The sequence below is a fragment of the Colossoma macropomum genome, unplaced genomic scaffold (assembly GCF_904425465.1).
Source record: "Colossoma macropomum unplaced genomic scaffold, Colossoma_macropomum, whole genome shotgun sequence".
NCBI classification, from domain to species: Eukaryota; Metazoa; Chordata; class Actinopteri; order Characiformes; family Serrasalmidae; genus Colossoma; species Colossoma macropomum.
The window spans coordinates 34008941-34035231 of record NW_023494787.1 but is presented as its reverse complement, the minus strand read 5'-3'; the positions used below and the strand labels follow the sequence as shown (position 1 = coordinate 34035231).

Sequence of the window (26291 nt, the reverse complement as noted above, 5' to 3'; positions counted from 1 at the left end):
TTTTACATCATTTTTTTCATTAACACTTCTCAAGAGGGGAAAATTTTGCTCACGCTTGCCACCCCTCCCAACACGCACCCTGGGGAAAATTCAACATTTTATCACCGGAAAAAAAAAAAATTCTTTACAACCTACAATAGTTGTTCACAGTTTTTACACACATCACCTCCTGGGAAAATTAGTTGCAATTTTGACATGTGACGTCATATAACTGATGTTTACATTTTACACACACCAACCCCTGGGAAATTTTTTTACATATTTCACATGTGATGTCATACCACTGATGTTTACATTTTTATACACATCAACCCCCTGGGAAAATACTTTACATATTTCACATGTGACGTCACGCATAACTCATAAATCATTTTGACATTTACCGGGGTTAATAACTACTTATAGCCGCAAGCGGCAATGAGCGGGTCCAAGCCCGCATAAGCCCAAGAAGCTCTCATGCACTTTGAGCCAAAAGGCCTAATAAGGCCTAATGCAGTTTGGGACATTGAGGCAGAGAGGCTGAAAAAAGGTCTGAGTTCCTCAACAGGCCTTCATTTGTCATGAACTAGGAGCAGGGGGCTTTAAACCTAATATATGTTTATATTTCAATTCACTGATCTGCAAAGATTTGAACACATATTTGAGTAATGGTAAAAATTTCTGTCTTTGTTGCTTGGCAAAGTATTTTGTTTCTCCATGTTAAAGACTTTGATAAGCAGGACATAAACAGACCCAATGGACCCATAAGGGCCCTTCAAGCATAAAGGACCTGAGTGAAAGTGGGTCAAATTGGTCCAAAGGTCTTCAAATGTTATGAAAAGTGATCAGGGACCTTTGTCAAAGATGTTCACCGAGTTTTGTTCAGATTGACCTTTTGACCTTGGTATTATAAGCTGTAGTCTTTAAATGAATAATTCAAAATACCAGAGAAGGAGTCCAATTTATGACATAACTTGTAATTACAAAGTGATTCAGATCAGTGAACTGAATCAAAAGACAACTGTTATTTATTTGTAGACTTTGTAGTATTGTTGTAACAACATTTTTAAAGATTTTAGGTGTTTTTGAGTGCTAAAGCTCCCCCTATTGGCCAATCAGGATCAAATTTTGCAAGCCACATCAGAGTCTCAATTTATAAAGATATTTACAATTTTGAGATGATCGGACCAATGACTGATGAGCTATAGCAATTTAAGCTAGCAATGCCATGGCCGCAATGATTTAGTGATGGAGGGAGACCACAATGAGCAAAAAATGGGAAATGTGCTGGATATTTATTTACCTAGAGAGGCTACAGAGTATTTCTAGACCAGTTTTGCGAAGGCAGCTTCAAATTCCACGGACTAGTTCGAAGAGTGCTAATTTCAAACATTTGACGATTGAAAAAAAAAAGGAATGCACATTTTTAAGAGACTTGTAATGACAAAAGTGTTTGGAAGACTGCACTGCATGAGGGCATCTAAGTTATTTGACCAAAAATGACAATCTGTACAAGATATACTTGATTTTCAGTTATAGCGCCCCCTAGTGGCCAAATATTTTGAAACTTAGCAGGTTGTTAGAAGGTGGTGAGATAGAGATAGCTGTCAAGTATCATGAGGATTGGCCAAGGCGGCCATAAATTTCAATATATCAAAGTGTCCTTAAAGAGTCACTTAAAGTCTTACTAGTAGATGATACCTGCAAAGTTTCAACTTGATCGGATGTACAGATGCTGAGAAACAGCTATTAAGGCACGTTAAGCATTTACAGCGCCCCCTAATAACCAATGTGCACAAAAATGGATAGGCTACCTCAGAGTCTCTTTAGGAACAAGCCTGTCAAGTTTCAAATTTTTTGGGTGAAGGATTTTTGAGTTACAGATTTTTCAATTAAATAAGAATTATTTTGATTTTTCCAGAAGGATTAATTTGCATATGGCAGCCATTTTGAGTAAAGAATTAAAAATGTGCTGGATAATTATTGAGGTTCAGGCTCTTCTGAATTTTTTGACACCAAAAACATGAGGATTGGATGAAAACTGTAGGACTAGTTCGCAAAAGTAGGTTTCGCATATTATGCAAATTAGCTCAAAATCTAAGTGGGCGGAGCTTAATGGTCCAAATTACAAAGTTGTTTTGTTGGACCCAAGGAATCAGGAAAAAAATACTTCATGTCTGTCAAAATCTGAGGAAGGAATTATGGAGCCAAACGCGTTGTGTTGCGCAATAGTGCCACCTTTAGGCCGATTGGGCTCATTTCGCGAACCTGAGTAGCGGGAGGGACTACTACCTATTGACCAAGTTTCATGTCTCTAGGACTTACGGTTTGGTCTGGGCGATTCGTTTTATCGGAGAAAAAGAATAATAAGAAGAAATATAGCCGCGAGCGGCAATGAGCGGGTTCAAGCACGCAACAGCAGTACGGGCCCTTCTGCAGGTTAGCCCATTAGGCCTAAAAAGGCCTCAAGCTTCTGGTTTAGGCCATTAGGCCTAAAAAGGCCTCAAGCTTTTGGTTTCGCCCATTAGGCCTAAAAAGGCCTCAAGCCTTTTATTATATTAGGCCTAGAAAGGCCTCAAGCCTTTGTATAGTAAGTCTTTGTATAGTGAAATCTTTGAATGAATAAGCCAAAATAAAAGACAAGCAGTGCAATTTTTGACATAACATGTAATTAGAAAGTTGTTCATCTTAGTGGACTGAGTCACATGGCACCATTTGTTTATATGTGGGCCTTGTAATAACATTGTAATAGCATTTTTATTGATTTTTCAGTGTTTTTGAGTGCTGAAGCACCCCCAAAGGCCAATCTGGACCAAACTTGGCATACTCCATTAGAATCTCAATTTGTATAAATACTCAAAGTTTGAACATGATCTGACCAATGACTGTTGAGTTATAGGTAATCGAGCTAACAATGCCACATATGCAGGAATTTAGTGATTAATCCACATGACCCTGAGTAGAAAAGTCAAAATGTTTTTGATAATTATTTACATAGAGATGCCGCAGAATTGTTCTAGACAAACTTTGACAAAATTGGATCAAAATCCAGAGACTAGTTCGAAAAGTAGGGTTTTGAAACATTTATCTATTACAAAAAAAGATACAGATTTTTAACGAACATGTATTGGCAAAATTGTTTGTCACATGGTAGTACAATAGGCTGTAGGCGAAAATTGTAATAATATTGTAATAACATGTAATAATATGAAATTTTTTGAAATAGCGCCCCCCAGTGGTCAAATCTTTTGAAACTCGACTGGTTGTTAGAAAGTGGCTACATATAGACACCAGTCAAGTTTCGTCATGATTGGTCAATGGTAAGCCTGTCAAATGGCCTGCTGAATGCTTATTGGCCGATGGCGACCACAAATTTTAATGTATCCAAATGTCCTTATAGTTCTACTTGTAATCTGGCCCAATGATGCTGCGTGCAAAGTTTGAGCTGGATAGGTTGTACGGCTGCAGAGAAAATGCCCTGTTTTTGTTGCTCCGCCCCCTAATTACTTATGCGCACAAACATCGAGTGGCTACCTCAGAATGGGCTAGTGACGTGGCCTGTGAAGTTTGAAATTTTTTGACTGAAGGATTCTTGAGTTACAGATTTTTCAATTAATTCTGAATTATTTTGAATTTATCCAGAAGGGTTCATTTGCATATGGCAAAAGTAGGTTTCGCATATTTCGCAGTATTGCGAAAAATCTAAGTGGGCGGAGCTAAACAATCAAAATAGCCAAAAGGTTTATTTGGACCCATAGAACCAGGAAAAAAATATGCCTTGTCTGGCAAAAATCTGGTTTAGGAGATATAGACCCAAATGCGTTGGCCTGCGCTGTAGCGCCCCCTTGTGGCCAACTGGGCTAATTCCTTGTGCCTGAGTAGCGGGAGGGACTACTACCTATTGACCAAGTTTGGTGTCTCTAGGACTGACGGTTTGGGCTGTGCGTTCCGTTTCAGGGCAGAAAAATAATAATAATAAATATAGCCGCGAGCGGCAATGAGCGGGTTCAAGCACACAACAACAGTACGGGCCCTCCTGCAGGTTTAGCCCATTAGGCCTAAAAAGGCCTCAAGCTTTTGGTTTCGCCCATTAGGCCTAAAAAGGCCTCAAGTCTTCTATTATATTATTTAATTTTTGATTTAATTTTTAGCGCCCCCCAGTGGTCAAATCTTTTGAAACTCGACTGGTTGTTAGAAAGTGGCTATATATAGACACCAGTCAAGTTTCGTCATGATTGGTCAATGTAAAGCCTGTCAAAAGGCCTGCTGAATGCTTATTGGCCGATGGCGACCACAAATTTCGATGTATCCAAACGTCCTTCAATGCACACTTGTAGACTGGCGAGAGGATGCTGCGTGCAAAGTGTCAGCTTGATAGGATGTTCAGAGGCAGAGAAAATGCCCTGTTTTTGTTGCTCCGCCCCCTAATTACTTATGCGCACAAAAATCAAATGGCTACCTCAGAAAGGGCTACTGACATGCCATATGTAGTTTGAAATTTTTTGGCTGAAGGATTCTTGAGTTAGATATTTTTCAATTAATTCTGAATTATTTTGAATTTATCCAGAAGGGTTCATTTGCATATGGCAGACATGTTGTATAGAAAACTCAAAATGTTTTTGATAATTATTGACCTTGAGGCTCTTCTGAATTTTTTGACACCAAATGGATGAGGATCGGGCAAAAATTGGAGGACTAGTTCGCAAAAGTAGGTTTCGCACATTTTGCAGTATTGCGAAAAATCTAAGTGGGCGGAGCTAAATAATCAAAATAGCCAAAAGGTTTATTTGGACCCATAGAACCAGGAAAAAAATATGGCTTGTCTGGCAAAAATCTGGTTTAGGAGATATAGACCCAAACGCGTTGGCCTTCGCTGTAGCGCCCCGTTGTGGCCGACAGGGCTGATTCCTTGCGCCTGAGTAGCGGGAGGGACTACTACCTATTGACTAAGTTTGGTGTCTCTAGGACTTACGGTTTGGGCTGTGCGTTCCGTTTCAGGGCAGAAAAATAATAATAATAATAATAAGAAAAATTCTCACAATTCCAATAGGGTTCAATGCATTGCATGCTTGAACCCTAAATATAGCCGCAAGCGGCAATGAGCGGGTTCAAGCACACAACAACAGTACGGGCCCTCCTGCAGGTTTAGCCCATTAGGCCTAAAAAGGCCTCAAGCTTTTGGTTTCGCCCATTAGGCCTAAAAAGGCCTCAAGTCTTCTATTATATTAGGCCTAAACAGGCCTCAAGGCTTTGTATAGTAAGTCTTTGTATAGTGAAATCTTTGAATGAATAAGCCAAAATAAAAGACAAGCAGTGCAATTTTTGACATAGCATGTAATTAGAAAGTTGTTCATCTTAGTGGACTGAGTCACATGACACCAATTGTTTATATGTGGACCTTGTAATAACGTTGTAATAGCAATTTAATTGATTTTTCAATGTTTTTGAGTGCTAAGGCACCCCCAAAGGCCAATCTGGACCAAAATTGGTATACTCCATTAGAATCTCAATATGTATAAATACTTAAAGTTTGGACATGATCTGACTAATGACTGGTGAGTTATAGCTAATCGAGCTAACAATGCCACGTATGCAGGAAATAATTGATTGATCCACATGACCCTGAGTAGAAAAGTGAAAATGTTTTTGATAATTATTTACGTAGAGAGGCCAAAGAATTGTTCTAGACCAATTTTGAAAAGATTGGATCAAAATCCAGAGACTAGTTCAAAAAGTAGGGTTTTGAAACATTTATCTATTACAAAAAAACTATACAGTTTTTTAATGAACATGTATTGGCAAAATTGTTTGTCACATGGTAGTACAATAGGCTGTAGGCGAAAATTGTAATAATATTGTAATAACATGTAATAATATGAAATTTTTTGAAATAGCGCCCCCCAGTGGTCAAATCTTTTGAAACTCGACTGGTTGTTAGAAAGTGGCTATATATAGACACCAGTCAAGTTTCGTCATGATTGGTCAATGTAAAGCCTGTCAAAAGGCCTGCTGAATGCTTATTGGCCGATGGCGACCACAAATTTCGATGTATCCAAACGTCCTTCAATGCACACTTGTAGACTGGCGAGAGGATGCTGCGTGCAAAGTGTCAGCTTGATAGGATGTTCAGAGGCAGAGAAAATGCCCTGTTTTTGTTGCTCCGCCCCCTAATTACTTATGCGCACAAAAATCAAATGGCTACCTCAGAAAGGGCTACTGACATGCCATATGTAGTTTGAAATTTTTTGGCTGAAGGATTCTTGAGTTAGATATTTTTCAATTAATTCTGAATTATTTTGAATTTATCCAGAAGGGTTCATTTGCATATGGCAGACATGTTGTATAGAAAACTCAAAATGTTTTTGATAATTATTGACCTTGAGGCTCTTCTGAATTTTTTGACACCAAATGGATGAGGATCGGGCAAAAATTGGAGGACTAGTTCGCAAAAGTAGGTTTCGCACATTTTGCAGTATTGCGAAAAATCTAAGTGGGCGGAGCTAAATAATCAAAATAGCCAAAAGGTTTATTTGTACCCATAGAATCAGGAAAAAAATATGGCTTGTCTGGCAAAAATCTGGTTTAGGAGATATAGACCCAAACGCGTTGACCTCCGCTGTAGCGCCCCCTTGTGGCCGACTGGGCTGATTCCTTGCGCCTGAGTAGCGGGAGGGACTACTACCTATTGACCAAGTTTGGTGTCTCTAGGACTTACGGTTTGGGCTGTGCGTTCCGTTTCAGGGCGGAAAAAGAATAATAATAATAATAATAAGAAAAATCCGCACAATTCCAATAGGGTTCAATGCATTGCATGCTTGAACCCTAATAAATATAGCCGCGAGCGGCAATGAGCGGGTTCAAGCACGCAACAGCAGTACGGGACCTTCTGCAGGTTTAGCCCATTAGGCCTAAAAAGGCCTCAAGCTTCTGGTTTAGGCCATTAGGCCTAAAAAGGCCTCAAGGTTTTGGTTTCGCCCATTAGGCCTAAAAAGGCCTCAAGCTTTTATTATATTAGGCCTAGAAAAGCCTCAAGCCTTTGTATAGTAAGTCTTTGTATAGTGAAATCTTTGAATGAATAATCCAAAATAAAAGACAAGCAGTGCAATTTTTGACATAACATGTAATTAGAAAGTTGTTCATCTTAGTGGACTGAGTCACATGGCACCATTTGTTTATATGTGGGCCTTGTAATAACATTGTAATAGCATTTTTATTGATTTTTCAGTGTTTTTGAGTGCTGAAGCACCCCCAAAGGCCAATCTGGACCAAACTTGGTGTGCTCCATTAGAATCTCAATTTGTATAAATACTCAAAGTTTGAACATGATCTGATCAATGACTGATGAGTTATAGCTAACCAAGCTAACAATGCCACATATGCAGGAATTTGGTGATTAATCCACATGACCCTGAGTAGAAAAGTCAAAATGTTTTTGATAATTATTTACATAGAGATGCCACAGAATTGTTCTAGACAAACTTTGACAAAATTGGATCAAAATCCAGAGACTAGTTCGAAAAGTAGGGTTTTGAAACATTTATCTATTACAAAAAAACGATACAGATTTTTAATGAACATGTATTGGCAAAATTGTTTGTCACATGGTAGTACAATAGGCTGTAGGTGAAAATTGTAATAATATTGTAATAACATGTAATAATATGAAATTTTTTGAAATAGCGCCCCCCAGTGGTCAAATCTTTTGAAACTCGACTGGTTGTTAGAAAGTGGCTACATATAGACACCAGTCAAGTTTCGTCATGATTGGTCAATGGTAAGCCTGTCAAATGGCCTGCTGAATGCTTATTGGCCGATGGCGACCACAAATTTCAATGTATCCAAATGTCCTTATAGTCACACTTGTAATCTGCCCCAATGATGCTGCATGCAAAGTTTGAGCCTGATAGGTTGTACGGCTGCAGAGAAAAAGCCCTGTTTTTGTTGCTCCGCCCCCTAATTACTTATGCGCACAAAAATCGAATGGCTACCTCAGAATGGGCTACTGACATGGCCTGTGAAGTTTGAAATTTTTTGACTGAAGGATTCTTGAGTTAGAGATTTTTCAATTAATTCTGAATTATTTTGAATTTATCCAGAAGGGTTCATTTGCATATGGCAGCCATGCTGTATGGAAAACTTAAAATGTTTTTGATAATTATTGACCTTGAGGCTCTTCTGAATTTTTTGACACCAAATGGATGAGTATCGGGCAAAAATTGGAGGACTAGTTCGCAAAAGTAGGTTTCGCAAATTTTGCAGTATTGCGAAAAATCTAAGTGGGCGGAGCTAAATAATCAAAATAGCCAAAAGGTTTATTTGGACCCATAGAACCAGGAAAAAAATATGGCTTGTCTGGCAAAAATCTGGTTTAGGAGATATAGACCCAAACGCGTTGGCCTTCGCTGTAGCGCCCCGTTGTGGCCGACAGGGCTGATTTCTTGCGCCTGAGTAGCGGGAGGGACTACTACCCATTGACCAAGTTTGGTGTCTCTAGGACTTACGGTTTGGGCTGTGCGTTCTGTTTCAGGGCAGAAAAATAATAATAATAATAATAAGAAAAATCCGCACAATTCCAATAGGGTTCTACGCACTTCGTGCTTGAACCCTAATAAGAAAAATTCTCACAATTCCAATAGGGTTGAATGCGTTGCATGCTTGAACCCTAATAAGAAAAATCTTGACAATTTCAATAGGGTTCAATGCATTGCATGCTTGAACCCTAATAAGAAGAAGAAAAACTCTAACAAAAACAATAGGGTCCTACGCACTTGCGTGCTTGGACCCTAAATATAGCCGCAAGCGGCAATGAGCAGGTTCAAGCATGCAACAGCAGTACGAGCCCTTCTGCAGGTTTAGCCCATTAGGCCTAAAAAGACCTCAAGCTTTCCGTTTAGCCCATTTGGCCTAAAAAGGCCTCAAGCTGTGGGTCTTATTCATAAGCAGAGTGAATAGAACTGAAAGGAACTCAGTTCATCAAAAGATCTTAAGTTGCCTTAAACAATGAGTAGAGGTCTTTAAACACGTTATAGGTTTACATTCATATGTACTGATCTACACCGGTTTGTAGAACATCCAAGAGGTCGTCAACATAGATGTCAAAACTACATGTCTAATGGCAGCATTTCTCACATAGTAGCACTTGCACAGTGGATTGGTTCTATATTTACCCTTTGATTTGATGTAGGCCACAGTGAGGCCTAATGCACTCATAAGACACAGTAATGGATTGAGGAGCTCAGTGAAAGTGGGTCAGAATTTGTCAGAAGGTTTCAATATGGTAAGATTACTGATCAGGGACCGTATACGAGGCTGTAAACTAAGTTTTGAGTAGACTGACCTTTTGACCTTTGTATAATCAGTCTTTGTATAATGTAGACTCTGAATGAATAAACCAAAAAAAGACAAGCAGTACAAATTTTCAAAGAACATGTAATTAGAAAGTTGTTCCGGTCACTGAACTGAGTCAAATGGCCCCAATTATTTGTCTGCAGACCTTGTAATAACATTGTAATAGCATTTTAATTGATTTTCAAGTGTTTTTGAGTGCTGAAGCGCCCCCTAAATGCCAATCTGGACCAAACTTGGCATCCTCCATTATAGTCTTCAGTTGCACAAATCAACCAAGAATGGATATGATCTGACCAATGGCTGTTGAGTTATAGCAAATCAAGCTAGCAATGCCATGGTTGCAGTAGTTAATTGATTAATTTTCAATACACTCAGTAGAAAAGTCAAAATGTTTTTGATAATTATTGAGGATCAGTGTCTTCTGAATCTTAAGATACTAACTTGATGATAATTGGCAAAACATCCTGAGACCAGTTCGCAAGAATAGGTTTTTCACATTGTGCAAATTAGCTCAAAAACTAAGGGGGTGGGGCTAAAAGTGACTGCGATGCACTTGTTCAGTACATACCAAGGAATCAGCAGAAAAAGGAATTTTGTCTCTATCTCACTCTGATCAAAAGTTACAGGCAAAAATATGAGTAGAGTTGAGAAAGATGAAAGGTTGAAACATAGGGCTAAAGTAAAGTATGAGTTCAGTGAAAGTGGGTCAGAATTAGTGAAAAGGCCACAATATGGTATGATTCTTGATCAGGGACCATATCCAAAGATGTTTACCAAGTTTTGGTCAGATTGACCTTTTGACCTTTGTATAATAAGCCTTTGTATAATGTAGTCTTCGAATGAATAAGCCAAAATACCAGACAAACAGTACAATTTGTGACAGAAGATGTACTTAGAAAGTTGTTCAGGTGAGTGACCTGAGTCGTATGGCACCATTTGTTTATCTGTCGACCTTGTAATAACATTGTAATAGCATTTTAATTGATTTTTAAGTGTTTTTGAGTGCTAAAGCGCCCCCTAAAGGCCAATCTGGACCAAAATTGGCAAACACCATTATAGTCCAAATATGTAAAGGTCCTTAAAGGTTGGACATGATCTGACCAATGACTGTTGAGTTATAGCTAATCAAGCTAACAATGCCACGGTCACTGTAATTAATTGATTGATCCACACGACCCTGAGTAGAAAAGTCAATATGTTTTTGATAATTATTTACCTAGAGATGCCAAAGAATTGTTCTAGACCAAGTTCAAAAAGATTGGATCAAAATCCAGAGACTAGTTCGAAAAGTAGGCTTTTTAAACAGTTACCGATTACAAAAAAACTATGCAGTTGTGTAATAAATATCCATTGGCAAAATTGTTTGGAATAACATACCTAATATGATACACAAGGACTTTCAAGTAAACTTGTAATAAAATAGTAATAATATGTAATAATATGCTATTTTTTATGAATAGCGCCCCCTAGTGGTCATTTTTTTTCAAACTTTATTGATTGTTAGAAAGTGGCTATATGTAGAGATCATTCAAGTTTCATGATGATTGGTCAATGTTAAGCCTGTCAAAAGCCTGCTAAATGCTGATTGGCCGATGGCAACCATATACTTCGATGAATCAAATTGTCCTTATGGATTCACTTATAGTCTGGCGAACAGATGGTATCTGCAAAGTTTCAGCTTGATCGGATGTATGGATGCTGAGAAACAGCCATGTAGCGTTAACTCTGCCCCATAATTACATATGCGCACAAAAATCGAATGGCTACCTCAGAATGGGCTACTGACATGGCCAGTCAAGTTTGAAATTTTTTGGCTGAAGGATTCTTGAGTTACAGAATTTTCAATTAATTCTGAATTATTTTGAATTTATCCAGAAGGGTTCATTTGCATATGGCAGCCATGTTGTTTAGAAAAGTCTAAATGTTTTTGATAATTATTGAGGTTCAGGCTCTTCTGAATTTTTTGACACCAACTACATGGGGATCGGGCAAAAATTGTAGTTCGCAAAAGTAGGTTTCGCATATTATGCAAATTAGCTCAAAATCTAAGTGGGCGGAGCTAAAGGGTCCCAATGGCAAAGTTGTTTGTTTGGACCCAAGGAACCAGGAAAAAAATATGGCTTGTCTAGGAAAAATCTTTTTTTAGGAGTTATAGGCCAAAACGCGTTGACCTGCGCAATAGCGCCCCCTTGTGGCCGACAGGGCTGATTTCTTGCGCCTGAGTAGCGGGAGGGACTACTACCTATTGACCAAGTTTGGTGTCTCTAGGACTTACGGTTTGGGCTGTGCGTTCCGTTTTAGGGAAGAAAAATAAAAATAAGAAAAACCCTGACAATTCCAATAGGGTTCAATGCATTGCATGCTTGAACCCTAAATATAGCCGCAAGCGGCAATGAGCGGGTCCAAGCACGCATAAGCCCAAGAAACTCTCATGCACTTTAAGCCTAATAGGCCTAATAAGGCCCAACGCACTTTGGGCCTTCGAGGCAGAGAGGCCGAAAAGAAATCAGAGTTTATCAACAGGCCTTCATTTGTCAGGAACAATGAGCACGGGCTTTAAAACCTAATATATGTTTATATTTCAATTTACTGATCTAAAAAGGTTTGTAGAAATACATGAGTAATGGTAACATTTCTGACTTTGTTGTGTTTGCAAAGTATTTAGTTTCTCCATGTTAAAGGCTTTGACAAGCAGGACATAAACAGAACCAATGGACCCATAAGGGCCTTTTAAGCATAAAGGACCTCAGTGAAAGTGGGTGAAAATTGGTTTAAAGGTCTTCAAATGTTATGAATATTGATCAGGGACCTTTGTCAAAGATTTTCATTGAGTTTTGTTCAGATTGACCTTTTGACCTTGGTATTACAAGCTGTAGTCTTTACATGAATAATTCAAAATACCAGAAAAGGAGCACAATTTATGATATAACTTGTAATTACAAAGTCAATTAGATCAGTGAACTGAATCAAATGACACCTTATTTATCTGTAGACTTTGTAGTATTGTTGTAACTACATTTTTAAAGATTTTAGGTGTTTTTGAGTGCTAAAGCGCCCCCTATTGGCCAATTAGGATCAAATTTTGCAAGCCACATCAGAGTCTCAATGTATAAACAAACGTAAAGTTTTGAGATGTTCGGACCAAGGACTGATGAGTTATAGCAATTTAAGCTAGCAATGCTATGGCCGCAATGATTTAGTGAAGGAGGGAGACCACAATGAGCAAAAAATGGAAATTTGCTGGATAATTATTTACCTAGAGAGGCTACAGAGTATTTCTAGACTAGGTTTGAGAAGGTAGCTTCAAATTCCACGGAGTAGTTCGAAAAGTGCTAATTTCAAACATTTGACGATTGAAAAAAAACTAAGCACTTTTTTAATAGACTTCAAATGACAAAATGGTATGGAACACTGCACTGCATGAGGGCATCTAAGTTATTTGACCAAAAATAACAATCTGTACAAGATATACTTGATTTTCTGTAATAGCGCCCCCCAGTGGCCAAATATTTTGAAACTTCACAGGTTGTTAGAAGGTGGTGAGATAGAGATAGATATCAAGTATCGTAAGGATTGGCCAATGGTAAGCCTGTCAAATGGCTGCTGAAAGCTTATTGGCCGATGGCGGCCACAAATTTAAATATTTCAAAGTGTCCTGAAAGATTCACGTATAGTCTTTGGAATAGATGGTACTTGCAAAGTTTCAACTTGATCGGATGTACGGATGCTGAGAAACAGCTACATAGCATTTACAGCGCCCCCTAATGACTTATGCTCACAAAAATTGATAGGTGTCCTCAGAGTCTCTTTAGGAATAAGCCTGTCAAGTTTCAAATTTTTTGGTTGAAGGATTCTCGAGTTACAGATTTTTCAATTAAATAAGAATTATTTTGATTTTTCCAGAAGGATTAATTTGCATATGGCAGCCATTTTGGTGACAAAATTGAAAATGTGCTGGATAATCATTGAGTCTTAGGCTATGCTGAATTTTTTGACACCAAGAACATGAGGATTGGATGAAAACTGTAGGACTAGTTCGCAAAAGTAGTTTTTGCATATTATGCAAATTAGCTCAAAATCTAAGTGGGCGGAGCTTAATGGTCCAAATTACAAAGTTGTTTTGTTGGACCCAAGGAATCAGGAAAAAAATATTTCATGTCTGACAAAAATCTGAGGAAGGAATTATAGAGCCAAACGCGTTGTGTTGCGCAATAGCGCCACCTTTAGGGCGATTGGGCTCATTTCGCGAACCTGAGTAGCGGGAGGGACTACTACCTATTGACCAAGTTTCATGTCTCTAGGACTTACGGTTTGGTCTGGGCGATTCGTTTTATCGGAGAAAAAGAAGAAGAAGAAGAAGAAGAAGGAGGAGAAGAAAAACTCTAACAAAAACAATAGGGTCCTATGCACTGCGTGCTTGGACCCTAAAAACTCTAACAAAAACAATAGGGTCCTACGCACTGCATGCTTGGACCCTAATAATAATAATAATAAGAAGAAAAATCCGAGCAAAAACAATAGGGTTCTACGCACTTGCGTGCTTGAACCCTGAAAACCCTGACAATTCCAACAGGGTTCGATGCATTGCATGCTTGAACCCTAATAATAAGAAAAATCTTGACAATTCCAATAGGCTTCAATGCATTGCATGCTTGAACCCTAATAATAAGAAAAATCTTGACAATTTCAATAGGGTTCAATGCATTGCATGCTTGAACCCTAAAAATCTTGACAATTCCAATAGCGTTCAGTGCATTGCATGCTTGAACCCTAAAAACCCTGACCATTCCAATAGCGTTCAATGCATTGCATGCTTGAACCCTAAAAACCCTGACAATTCCAGTAGGGTTCAATGCATTGCATGCTTGAACCCTAAAAACTTTGACAATTCCAATAGGGTTCAATGCATTGCATGCTTGAACCCTAATAAGAAAAATCTTGACAATTTCAATAGGGTTCTATGCACTGTGTGCTTGAACCCTAAATATAGCCGCAAGCGGCAATTAGCGGGTTCTTATTATTAGGGTTCAAGCATGCAATGCATTGAACCCTATTGGAATTGTCAAGATTTTTAGGGTTCAAGCATGCAATGCATTGAACCCTAAAAATCTTGACAATTCCAATAGGGTTCAGTGCATTGCATGCTTGAACCCTAATAATAAGAAAAATCTTGACAATTTCAATAGGGTTCTATGCACTGTGTGCTTGAACCCTAAATATAGCCGCAAGCGGCAATTAGCGGGTTCAAGCATGCAACAACTGTATGGGCCCTCCTGCAGGTTTAGCCCATTAGGCCTAAAAAGGCCTCAAGCTTTTGGTTTAGCCCATTAGGCATAAAAAGGCCTCAAGCTGTGGGTCTTATTTATAGGCAGATTGAATAGAACTGAAAGGAAGTCAGTTCATCAAAAGGCTGTCACCTGCCATAAACAGTGAGCAGAGGTCTTTAAACACATTATAGGTTTAAATTCATATGTACTGATCTACACTGGGTTGTAGAACATCCAAGAGGTTGTCAACATAGATGTCAAAACTACATGACTAATGGCAGCATTTCTCACATAGTAGCACTTGCACAGTGAATTGGTTCTATATTTACCCTTTGATTTGATGTAGGCCACAGTGAGGCCCAGTGCACTCATGAGGCGCAGTAATGGTGTGAGGAGCTCAGTGAAAGTGGGTCAGAATTAGTGGAAATGCCACAATATGTTATCATTCTTGATCAGGGACCACATACAAGGGAGTATATCAAGTTTTGGATAGACTGACCTTTTGACCTTTATATAATAAGTCTTTGTATAATGTAGTCTTTGGATGAATAAGCCAAAATAGAAGACAAGCAGTACAAATTTTCAAATAACATCTAATTAGAAAGTTGTTCCGGTCAGTGAACTGAATCACAGGGCACCAAGTATTTATCTGTAGACCTTGTAATAACATTGTAATAGCATTTTAATTAATTAATCTGGACCAAAATTGGCAGACACAATTGAAGTCAAAATATGTAAATATTCTTAAAGTTTGGAGATGATCTGACCAATGATTGTTGAGTTATAGCAAATCAAGCTAGCAATGCCATGTTTGCAGTAATTAATTGATTGATCCTCAATACACTCAGTGGAACAGTCAAAATGTTTTTGATAATTATTGAGGATCAGTGTCTTCTGAGTCTTATGGTACTAATTTGATGAAAATTGGCAAAAAATCCTGAGACTAGTTCGCAAGAATAGGTTTTTCACATTATGCAAATTAGCTCAAAAACTAAGGGGGTGGGGCTAAAAGTGACTGCGGTGCACTTGTTCAGCACGTCCCAAGGAATCAGCAGAAAAAAGAATGTCATCTTAAAATGCTTATAGGCTGTAGTGTATTTTGTGAATCATCTTAAAATCATTTTACGATTTCAGGCTTAGACTACAGTGTTCTCTGTCCTGTATTTCTACTCCCAGTGTCTTTTTAGGAGAGTCAGTCAACGAATTACATACAGGAGTTACTAGTCGTTTGGAGCATTTCGTTGGACTAATCCTCTCCTCTAAGGGATGTTCAGACAGTGATTTCCCCCATGGTACCCCGTATGCTTTCATTGCCGATCTTAATCTCAAATAAAGAAAATATGAGGTACCTTTTTCTATACTTTTCCTTTATATCTTGAAATGAGTATAGTCCTGCGTTACGAAAGACATCCCTAACAACAAATACTCCTTTTGCGGACCAAAAGGAGGGGATAAAATAATGATAAGACTTAAAATGATTATTCCATATTGGAGATGCTTGAAGAAATTTAACTGTTGTAGCTGTAATCTTTTCTATCTTAGGCCATACATCAAGAGAGTTGGTGATTATGCTCACTTATCTTAAATTATAATTTCTGTGCCCCATGCCTGTATATTGTAGCCTATGTGGTTTTACACATGCTGGCTCTATCGTTCAGGATTGGATGTCTGATTTCTCCAAATATCCAGACATGTTATCTTGATCTGAATAAATTTTTATGCCTAGGACATAAAGATGTGGTAATGGGAATCTTAATAGTTTAATTTAAGCTTTCTGCTTTTGTGTGCAAAGAAAGAAATGCAGACTTGTTCCAGTTGTTCCTATTAATATCATAACCTGACATTTCTCTAAACTTGTCAAAGAGTATCAGAATATGTGGTAATGATTTTTCAACATTGCTTATGTGAAGAAGGCATTCGTCTGCATATTGATATAAGTAATAGGGGCTTGGAGATACTAAATTTACTTCCTTAATAGCCTGAGCTTATGAATTTATGCGCACATCCAAATCTGTTCAAAACCAGCCATAAATAACTCCATTCCAACTTGTCGAATGTCTTTTTGGCATCTAAAGAAAGGGCAGCACAGTCATCTGGAAGCGTACCAGCAAGGTCACTAATATGTAAATGCTTTCAAACATTGTCTAATGCAAGTCTACCTTTTAATGAATCCTGATTGATCGAAACATACAAGTTTCCCCACTACTGATCCATTAAATCAACATCTGCATGTTTTGAATGAATAAGGAATGGTGTTATGGTACAGAATACAGGAGCATGATCAGAAATTAGGATAGGGAGCATGTCAATATTAAGCATATTATTTACAGCAAAAGGGGTCATGAAAATAGTCTATTCTGGAGAAAGAACCATGAATAAAATTAATAAGCCTTACTTTATCATTGCGAATAAGCCAGAGATCCACTAAGTTCAGATCTTATAAAAATGATTTCAAGATAAATATGTGGGCAGTGGTGTGTCATGCCCTCTTGTCAATCTGCCTAGCTCTGGTGAGATTATGGCATTGAAATCACCGGCAGCAATAAAGTGCAGATCGATCAAATTGTTCATCAAAAACATTTGGTGCATAAATGCATGCTAGTAAAAGTTTTGCATAATTAAATGAAAGGAATATGTGGACAAATCTACCATCATTGTCATTTCTGTTATCAATAACAGAGAGCTTTAATTTTCTTTCTACACCTGTTGTTAACTCCTTTTGATTTGGTTATCATGTAGGAATGGACCAACACTCTAATATTTCTTTTGGAACTGGTGTACATCTTTCACAGTCACATGTGTTTCTTGAACAAGGGCAATGGATATACGTCCTTGATGCAAATACTCTAGTGAGCTACTTATTAATGTGAAAGTGTTCTCATACCATGTCAAATCATGTACTGTTAAAAAAAAAATAGGGAGCTAATTTTTTTTTAAATACACCTAAAGTTTGCAAAAAACATAAGCTAGTCATGCAAAGTAACAGCTGTGCAACCCCCCCTACAACACCTCTCCTTTCTTTTTAATGTTTTATGCACACTGGTATAGCTAGGATGGCTTGTAGCCTGTCAGCAAGACAAAAAAAAGACATCTGTAGAACCAACAGTTGTAATAATTCATGTGTAGCTTTGAGTCTCTTTTAGTTACTGGAAAAATGTTGTCTTTGATTACAAAGGAAATCCGTAGGAGACAATGAGTAATGATGTTGTCTTAACATTAGACACTAAGAAAACCCAGTAATGTCCAAGGTTCTTAACGCCACTCTGTGAACTCACGGTAAGGGTGTCATATCCATCTCATTGCCAGGCTCCTGATATTGCTGATCCTTTTCCTGGTTTTCTTGGACAAGCGGAGGTTAAAATGTCTTTTGAGGAAAATTCTCCACCTCAGAAAAGGAAGTTCCTGATTTGGATAGAAAGTACAGTGAGGATTTGCAAGTAGTGTCATCTTAAAATGCTTATAGGCTGTGGTGTATATTCTGTAAATCATCTTAAAATAAATAAGCTAATGTACAAGGTTTTTGGAGGTAGTGTTCATGCTTGTCTATACAGTTTTCCAGTTAGATTTCAGGCTTAGACTTCAAAGTTCTCTGTCCCATATTTCCACTCCCAATGTCTTTTTAGGAGAGTCAGTCAACGAAATACATACAGAAGAGGAAGGTATGTGACTTTGACCTGGGCTGAGTAAATCAAAAATGGTTGGAGCCCAAGAGAAGCTGTCCTTTTGCAAGCCAGAGTGAAATCCATCCTGTGCTGTAATCTGGGAAGAAAAAATAGGACCGGCCTTAGTGTTGGATCAGCTGGTCTTTGGCTCCTTTTAGAATAACTTTGCGGTCATAGTAATCTAGCAGTTTGTGATGTCTGATTCTTTTCTTGTGTAGAGTTGATGTACCCTCTTGATTCAAATAGTCTGTTCTCCCAGTGAATTTTGATTGGTGTATTTTGATTGTTATGGCAGTTAATTTGTCAGTCTGATGCCAGGGTTGGGATGTAATGGAATACAAGTATTGGGAAAGCATAATCAGAATACAGAAATACAATATCTGTATTCAACTAGTTACATTTTGTAAAGAAAGTAAAGTAAGTGTTCCTTTTTATTTTTTAGGAGAATAGTTTCAGAATTCTTACCCACTAAATAAAGGAATACAGTGTTCAAAAGAAACATTATTAATGCTTGTTTAACTATTAACTAAAACTATTAACTACTTTGTGTCGTTTCATTTGCTCAAAATAAGTGAAAAATATGGGGTTAAAGCTGCTGCTTGGGACAAGCAACTGAGCTACACGTGCACTGGGGTTAAGCACCTCCGGAAATCCCTGATACGCGGCTTGTTTAAGTCTACTTTGAAGAGTGGTAAGAGTATAGCTAGACAATAACAAGAGCATATAACAGCCTTCAGAGCATCCCATCAAATAGTAGGGTTAATTTCTTCTGTGTCATTTTCCTTATTTCTTAATTTACATATTAATCTATTCAATTATTGTTTTCTTTTTCAAAATACCTGCATTTGGTCTCCAGGTGGTGTCTGATAGATTAGCTGTCCCAATTTTACATTCTGTGACCCTATGTAGCTCCCAGCTATTCATAAATATATATATATATATATATATATATATATATATATATATATATATATATATATATATATAGTCAGTTCGTGAATGATATGTGGCATGAAATAATGTGTATAATCTTCTTCCAAAGTTCCCCCAAACTTGTTCCTTTAAAGAAGCATTCATAAATTGTCATTTTTAGTCAACTATTTAGTGCATCTTATTTTTTCTGACTTGTGTCTAGATTGTAATCTAGTATTACATGCATATCTCTCCCACAAACCACAATGCCTTCTGATTTATTAGCAGTTGTTCTAAATAAGAATTTTAAGAAATGTTTATCACTGTCTGGTGAGGCACATAGATTTACCAGTGTTACTTTTTCCATGTAGTAGTTTTCCCTTAACGATAACGTATCTGCCTTCTTTGTCACTGATTACCTTGAGGCAGTCAAAAATGACAGAATGCTGTAGTGTTGCTACTCCCCTCTTGTGGCTCTTCCTATATGTACTATAGAATGTGTTTCTAAAGGCGCTTTTTTGCAGCTTCTCATGTTCCCCTTTAGCTAAATGAGTCTCCTGGATGAATATGATATGAGCTTTAAGCTTTTTAAGAATTACTTTGGTTCTTTTTATTGGGTTATTCATCTCATTAACATTCAGTGACACCAGTCTTATAGCATTCATCTGATTCCATTGAACATTTTTAACTCATTCTGTTTCCCTGACAACCACTAACAATAACATAGGTCATGGAAACCTCAGGCAACTCAGAAAAGAGTAGAATGACTTCCAAAGGTTGGTGCTTCTCCTGCACTGTTTTCATGAGTCAAGGGGCCTTTTCTAGCAGCAAGACGTTATCTTATTAGCCCCGAACTCTCACACATTCTAGCAATGCTCAGCTCAACCCATCTTAAAAAAAAAACTTGAACTGACAGAGAACACCATCCTAATTAGCTAGCATTGCATTTAACTGAGCAGATTAAAATATGCTAATTAAACATGCAGAATTGTAATCACTTTGTTTCTGTGTTTAACGTTTATAGCTTACCTAGCCTTTTTAGCCAGTCAGCATATGCAAAGCAAATCCATTATTTTCTTTGAAATTCTTGTAACTTTTGCAGAGTTGCATTTATCGGTCAACAGATTTTCTGGCTTGGTGCCACAGCAGTGCATGCTTGAGCCGCTCCTACATCCCTACCATGGCAGTGTTATTGCCAGCTGTCTTGACTTTGAACCCTTTCTTCCTCAAGTCCTGTGCTGCCTCTTGTGCGTTCTCCTACATTCACAAGCTGGAGTCCCAGTGAATTCTTATCTTGGTCTTTAGTATCTTGGTCATTTTTAGTGTCTGAAAGCGATCACCTGTTTCTTTCAAGACATTCTTTATTCTGATGGATTTTTTACGTTCTCAGTTATTTTTTATGGCATAGTCATGATCTAAAGAGAGTGCCTGTCCCTGGTACTCTGCCAGACTTTCTTTCCTTTAGGCTGAAGATGCAAATATTATTGCTTCTGCCCTCCTAGTTAGTTTGTCAGCTTGTCTTGTTGGCTCCAGTGCTGTTTCTGTGTTTGACGAAGAGTGTCCCTGACCTCCATGTTCCACATTTCAATTTCACCTGTTCTTTGCTCCATTTCCTCAATTCATATAGCTTGAGATGCTAGCTCTTTGGCCGTCTCTGTGAGTCTCTGATTGACACCTCTTTTGAAATGTTAAAGATCTTCTTCCATTTCTTTTGAAAAGATTCTGTTTTAAAGTCGTGAATTTCTTTGACAACATCTTTCAGACCTGAGCAAAGCACAGCAGCCATTTCCATGTGCTCTACCTCAGTACAGCTATCATTTGCCTCCGATGTGTTTCCTTTATCCTGTTTTTAGTCGCTTCAAGCTGTTTTTCAGAATTCTTGGTCTTTCTCTGTCTTTTTGTTCTCCCCCTGTTCAATTACAGATTGCAAGTATTTTTTTAATGAAATGTGAATTTGGGTAGTCTTTTTTTCATTGGTGAGTGGAAGCTGTCCGTTTATGTTGCCATCATTGACTAGGTCCAAACAGAAGTCCCCAAAACCAAATAATTTTAGTAAAAAAAAAAAATATGTTTCTTAGTACTACAGGTATACTTATTACAGTGTCTTGAGAGTAGGTTTTACCTAAATAACAATTTGACAGTTTCCTATTCCAAACGATTAAAACCACATATTGAAAATATTTGTCTGTACAATCCCTGGATTACTAAAGCTGCTTATTGGAGGTTACACTCACCACAAGTTCAAAATAAAAGAGTTCAAAATCGAACTGGGATTTTAAAGTATGGCACCATTTCGAATTCAGTTCATCCTACTTGCTGAAAATGATTGTTTCAAAATAATTACTTTTGATGTAGTATCTAGAAATGGTATTTTAGACAAATCTAAAAAGAATATTTTGATTTTGGCTTGATGAACCACAAACAGAGGGAAAAAAACTTCATGGTCATACTTAGATAACTTGCTAAATTAGCCACCCCATGTTTGCTCATTTCATATTTTTTGATGCTTTATCGTCATTGTCTCTTTCCTGACGCTGATTACACTCTTTCTCCTCATCTTGATTAAAGGATATAAACATTGGATTGACTGCTCAACTGGCAATAATATTGCCTCAGTGTGAAGTTACTAGCTAACTACGAAACTTAGTATCTGTCAGTTAATGCAGATAAGAGATTAGAGATCTAGATTAGATTAGAAATCTGACTGATCTCTGAAAACATCTTGTCTATGATATCTAAAAAATCTAACTTTTTAGCCTACATAAAATTGCTAAGATTGTAAGTCTGAATTATTTTTTTTTCTGACAAAGCACAAAAGAGAGAGTCAGGAGTGATGAATAATAAAGTTGTAGACTATATAGTCAGTTCCTAAATGCAGTAATACTCCTACATTCTATTACAAATGTAGAGAATGTTGTGTTCTGCACCATCATTCATTGCAGCCCTGTAGAGTGGTAAATATGTTTACATAACTTTTATTAAATAAAATGCTTTTATGAAATAAAAATTAAATGTTATTTTAAATATAACTAATACGAATAATAATAACAATAATAATAATAATAGCAGTATACACGAATTTAAGTACAAAATAACTGTAATTATTAATTTGGACATTCAGAATAAAAATAATGTACCTCTCAGGAATGAAATTTTGTCAAATGTAAAGTACTATGCTAAAGTCAAAGACCTATTATACAGGGTGATTCAAAAAGATTCATCCGATTTCAAAATGATTTATTTCACTTGTGAATCATTACAGAATAATGCAGTAAATTGTAAATGGTTTAGGTGAACATAAAGTTTATTATGTAATTCTACAAGTGCTCAGTATGACCTCCTCCAGCTGTACGGACAACATCAACGTGATGGTCAAATTCAACCCATACTCGATTGAGCATGGCGGGTGTCACTGTACTCACGACTCTGTCAATGCGATTTCGGAGATCATCTAGTGTTGTGGAACTGACAACGAATGCTCTGAGCTGTTGGAGGTTCACTGCTGACGAATATCACGTTGCGCAATTTATGACAGATTCACCCTTATTCAAGTGGAGAATGCAAAACGCTTGCTTCTAAGGGGTTGCCATCTCCTCACAGACTGAAGGGAGCCATCTTCCGGTGACAGTCAGGTGAAAGTCTATGACCCCCTCCTTCAGTTGGTATATAATTGGTTCCTAGGCGCCTCACGGTTGTAAAAATATGGCACTTCGAAATCGAATGAATCTTTTTGAATCACCCTGGATTACACAGAAGCCTGAACAACTAAATATATTATCATTTTTCAGGTATTTAGAATGTCCATCATTTGCTTTTTTTTACAGCTTACATCCTTTTCAGGAGGCTTTTAAAGCCCTTTTCAAAGTTGAGATTTCGTCCAGTTTCAGTGTTTTTGTGCAAATTTTGTTCTTTTCTGTCCATTTCCTTTTCTGAGCAATAGCTTTAAAGGTGAAAGCTTTAAGTATTATTTCTCTGATGGTGACAGTTGTGTGTGATAGTCTACCAGATCTTGCACAGTTTTTAAAAGTCCCATTTTCTCTATCTGCTTCTATCTGTGTATGTTTGTCTGTTTATCTGTCTGTTTACAGCATATGGCCAAAAATATGAGGAAAACTATACATTGCACCCATATGAGCTTGTTACATATCCCATTCCAAAACCATAGGCATTAATGTAGAGTTGCACCTGCCTCCTTTGCGGCTATAACAACCTCCTCTCTTCTGGGAATGTGTGTGTATGTATGTGTGTGTGTATGTATGTGTATATGTACGTATATTAGGGGTGGGAATCTCAAGGCATCTTATGATTCGATACCGATTCAGAGGGCTGCGTTGCGATTATAAAACGATTATCGATGCATCATGGTGCTTTTTTTCTATACAGGATTATGAGGACTTTCAAAGCGAAGTATTTGTAATGATCCATAATGAATTTACTTCTAATCTTTTATTAATAAAACAAACTTATTCGCATTTATAAGCACTGTAGTTGGTTTCCTGCTACATTAAATCTGCAACGAGATTAACATTTGGGTTGTTGACTCCTGACCTAACCTAGCTTTTAATGCAGAGGGTGCCGGTCGGATTTCTCGCTCATCCATGTGTCTTTGTTATGTGCACGTCATAGACTGTCAGGGCGCTGCACTTCCGCACTTCCAAGTTCCGCCTTTTGCGTTCTGTCAACATTACATTATAAATTAAAATTTAGAAAATTGATTTTTGACATTTGTGAATAGATTCAGAATCGTTCACGTCCACATCGCGATGCATGTGTAAATCGATTTTTCCCCCCACCCCTAATGTATATATGTGTATATATGTATTTATGTATGTATGTATATGTGTGTGTGTGTGTGTGTGTATATATATATATATGTATTTATGTATGTATATATATATATATATATATATATATATATATATATGTGTGCATATATACACATACATATATGTGTATATAAATATATATATTTATGTATATTACTTATTATATTATTGGATGCTTTATGTTTTGGTGTAATTTATGTTTTGTGCCTTTTTTATGATACTGTAAAATGAATAACGTGTACTTAATAAAAGTTGGAATTAAGGGTGGCTTAGCAAAGGGCCAAATAGTACTGATTTTGTATCTCTGTATGTGTTTGAGAGTAGCAGGCAGAGCAGCTTGGCAGAGAGGACCAGAAGAGGCTCCAGAGAAACAGAAAACTAGTGCTCTTGGTGGATCTGGACCAGACTCTGATTCATACCACAGACCAACATTGCCAGCGCATGTCCAATAAGGTAAGATTGTGAGACTAGAGAAACTAAGGACAGGCAGCATTTTAGATTGAGGTTCTTGTAAGCTTGGCTCCATCATTGAAATTTATGTTCCAGAATTAACGCTTCATGCAGGCGCCACTCCATAAACAGTGCTGCAGCTTTGTACTAGAACCAGATTTATCAGTAGCCAGCACATTTTAACCGACACATGTTGATTAATACTCAGAACTGTTTAGCCAGTTGCAGTGAGGGCTTCAAAGATTTTCTATTCTTTTTTTTTTTATTATTTATTTAATTAATTCCTTGTTGCCTACTACATGTGTATGTGAACGTTTATTTTTTTGTGTTTAAATATCTGTGCATTTTTATTTATATTTCAGTGTGTCTCTCGAAAATAGACACACTGGCTTTAGTAGAGAATGAGCGATGTGAAATTCTCAATAAAATCACTGAATTTGTCATAGTTTGCATTATGGTATAATGCAAAAGTTCCTAATCCAGTTGTCAGAACTTGTGATGCCCAATTTTTTTTTCTGGGGCTCCCTGATGACAAGGCTTCGAATCTGTGCCTTGCTGTGTTAAACATGCCTTTCAAAATTTATGAATTTAAAACGTTAGCCAGTTTGATGCTGAATAAACAACCTGAGTGTTTTTTTAAAGGTTTAAACATGCATTTTGGTTTTAATAACTATAGTCACTAGGGCCTGAAAAGTTTTGCTTACCAGTAGGCCTGAGCCGACGATAGTATCATGAAATGCTATTAGTTTCCAACTCAATTGCCAATCACGTTGGACGATTTAAATGTTAGAAAATACTTTGTCTACGGCTCTATTATGGATAAAAGGAGTCATAATTGTTTATGATCTGTTTTTTAAATGTGTAGTCCATGTTGTAAATCTAAATCTCTTCCCTACTGTGGGTTGTTCTTAATGGCCTTTTTGGTTAAATTAAAAGTTAAAAAAAGCCATGTTGTTTGTATTTTGTAGCAGTACAAGGCAGCACTTTTAGGGGTCCAGGCACCGTATGAGCATGGAACCCTATTGCTTTTTCTAGGATTTTTCTTGTTCTTGTTCTTATTCTTTTTCATCCCTAAACTGATTGGGGAACAGATACTGTAAGTCATCCAAACACCAGAATGGGAGGGTAAGTGAAGTGACCCCAGTTGGCCTGATGTGGTGGTGTAGAGCAACGTTGTACATTGTGGCCCATATCTCCTGAACCGTGAGGCCTACAATCAAAATTCTTTCTTCTACCTAATCCTTGGTTTATTCCACATAAACACCTGACTGGGACAAATATGTGATAATTGGCAAAATATGTGACACTGACATTTTTCTACTAGTCAGAGATTTTTCAAGATATCCCACAAAATTTCTCTCAAAATGTTTAACAGTATGGCCGCCGTGTGCCAATTAAGCTCTTCTGTATTGAGCTTAATTCACATAAATAGATACAGATCGGGATTGCTTTGACCAATTTTAATGGAAGTTAAAAGTCTTGTACCCTACACGATTTTAAGGAGGCATAACAAGTTCGACACCAATTTGTCAGTAGAGGGCATTATAAAATCCAAAAAACTGTTTCTCAGCGACTGCTTGTCTGATTGAACTGAAACTTTGCATGCTGCATCTTTGGGCTACTTTATAAGCGATATGTTAATAACAACTCAGTCTTTAGACAAACATGGCTGCCATTGGCCAGGGCGGTTTTAACAGGCATTTGGATGGCTTAGCATTGACCGATCATCATAAAATTTTAATGATCTGTCCACATATATGGGAGACCAATCCGGCCAAAAAAGAAATTAAAATTAAAACACTAAAATGTAAATGTACAATATAATTTGCCATTTCTTTTTCCAAACA

The 26291-nt window shown here is 37.4% G+C and overlaps 1 protein-coding gene across 1 annotated transcript in view; it reads left to right on the top strand.

The window, feature by feature from the left end:
* The window catches only part of ctdp1 (CTD (carboxy-terminal domain, RNA polymerase II, polypeptide A) phosphatase, subunit 1), a 150906-nt gene that overhangs the window by 41050 nt on the left and 83565 nt on the right, over positions 1 to 26291 (top strand). The window contains exon 4 of the mRNA XM_036567056.1: positions 24319 to 24447. Coding sequence (XP_036422949.1) covers positions 24319 to 24447 — 129 coding nt within the window. The remainder of the gene's footprint in view (positions 1 to 24318; positions 24448 to 26291) is intronic.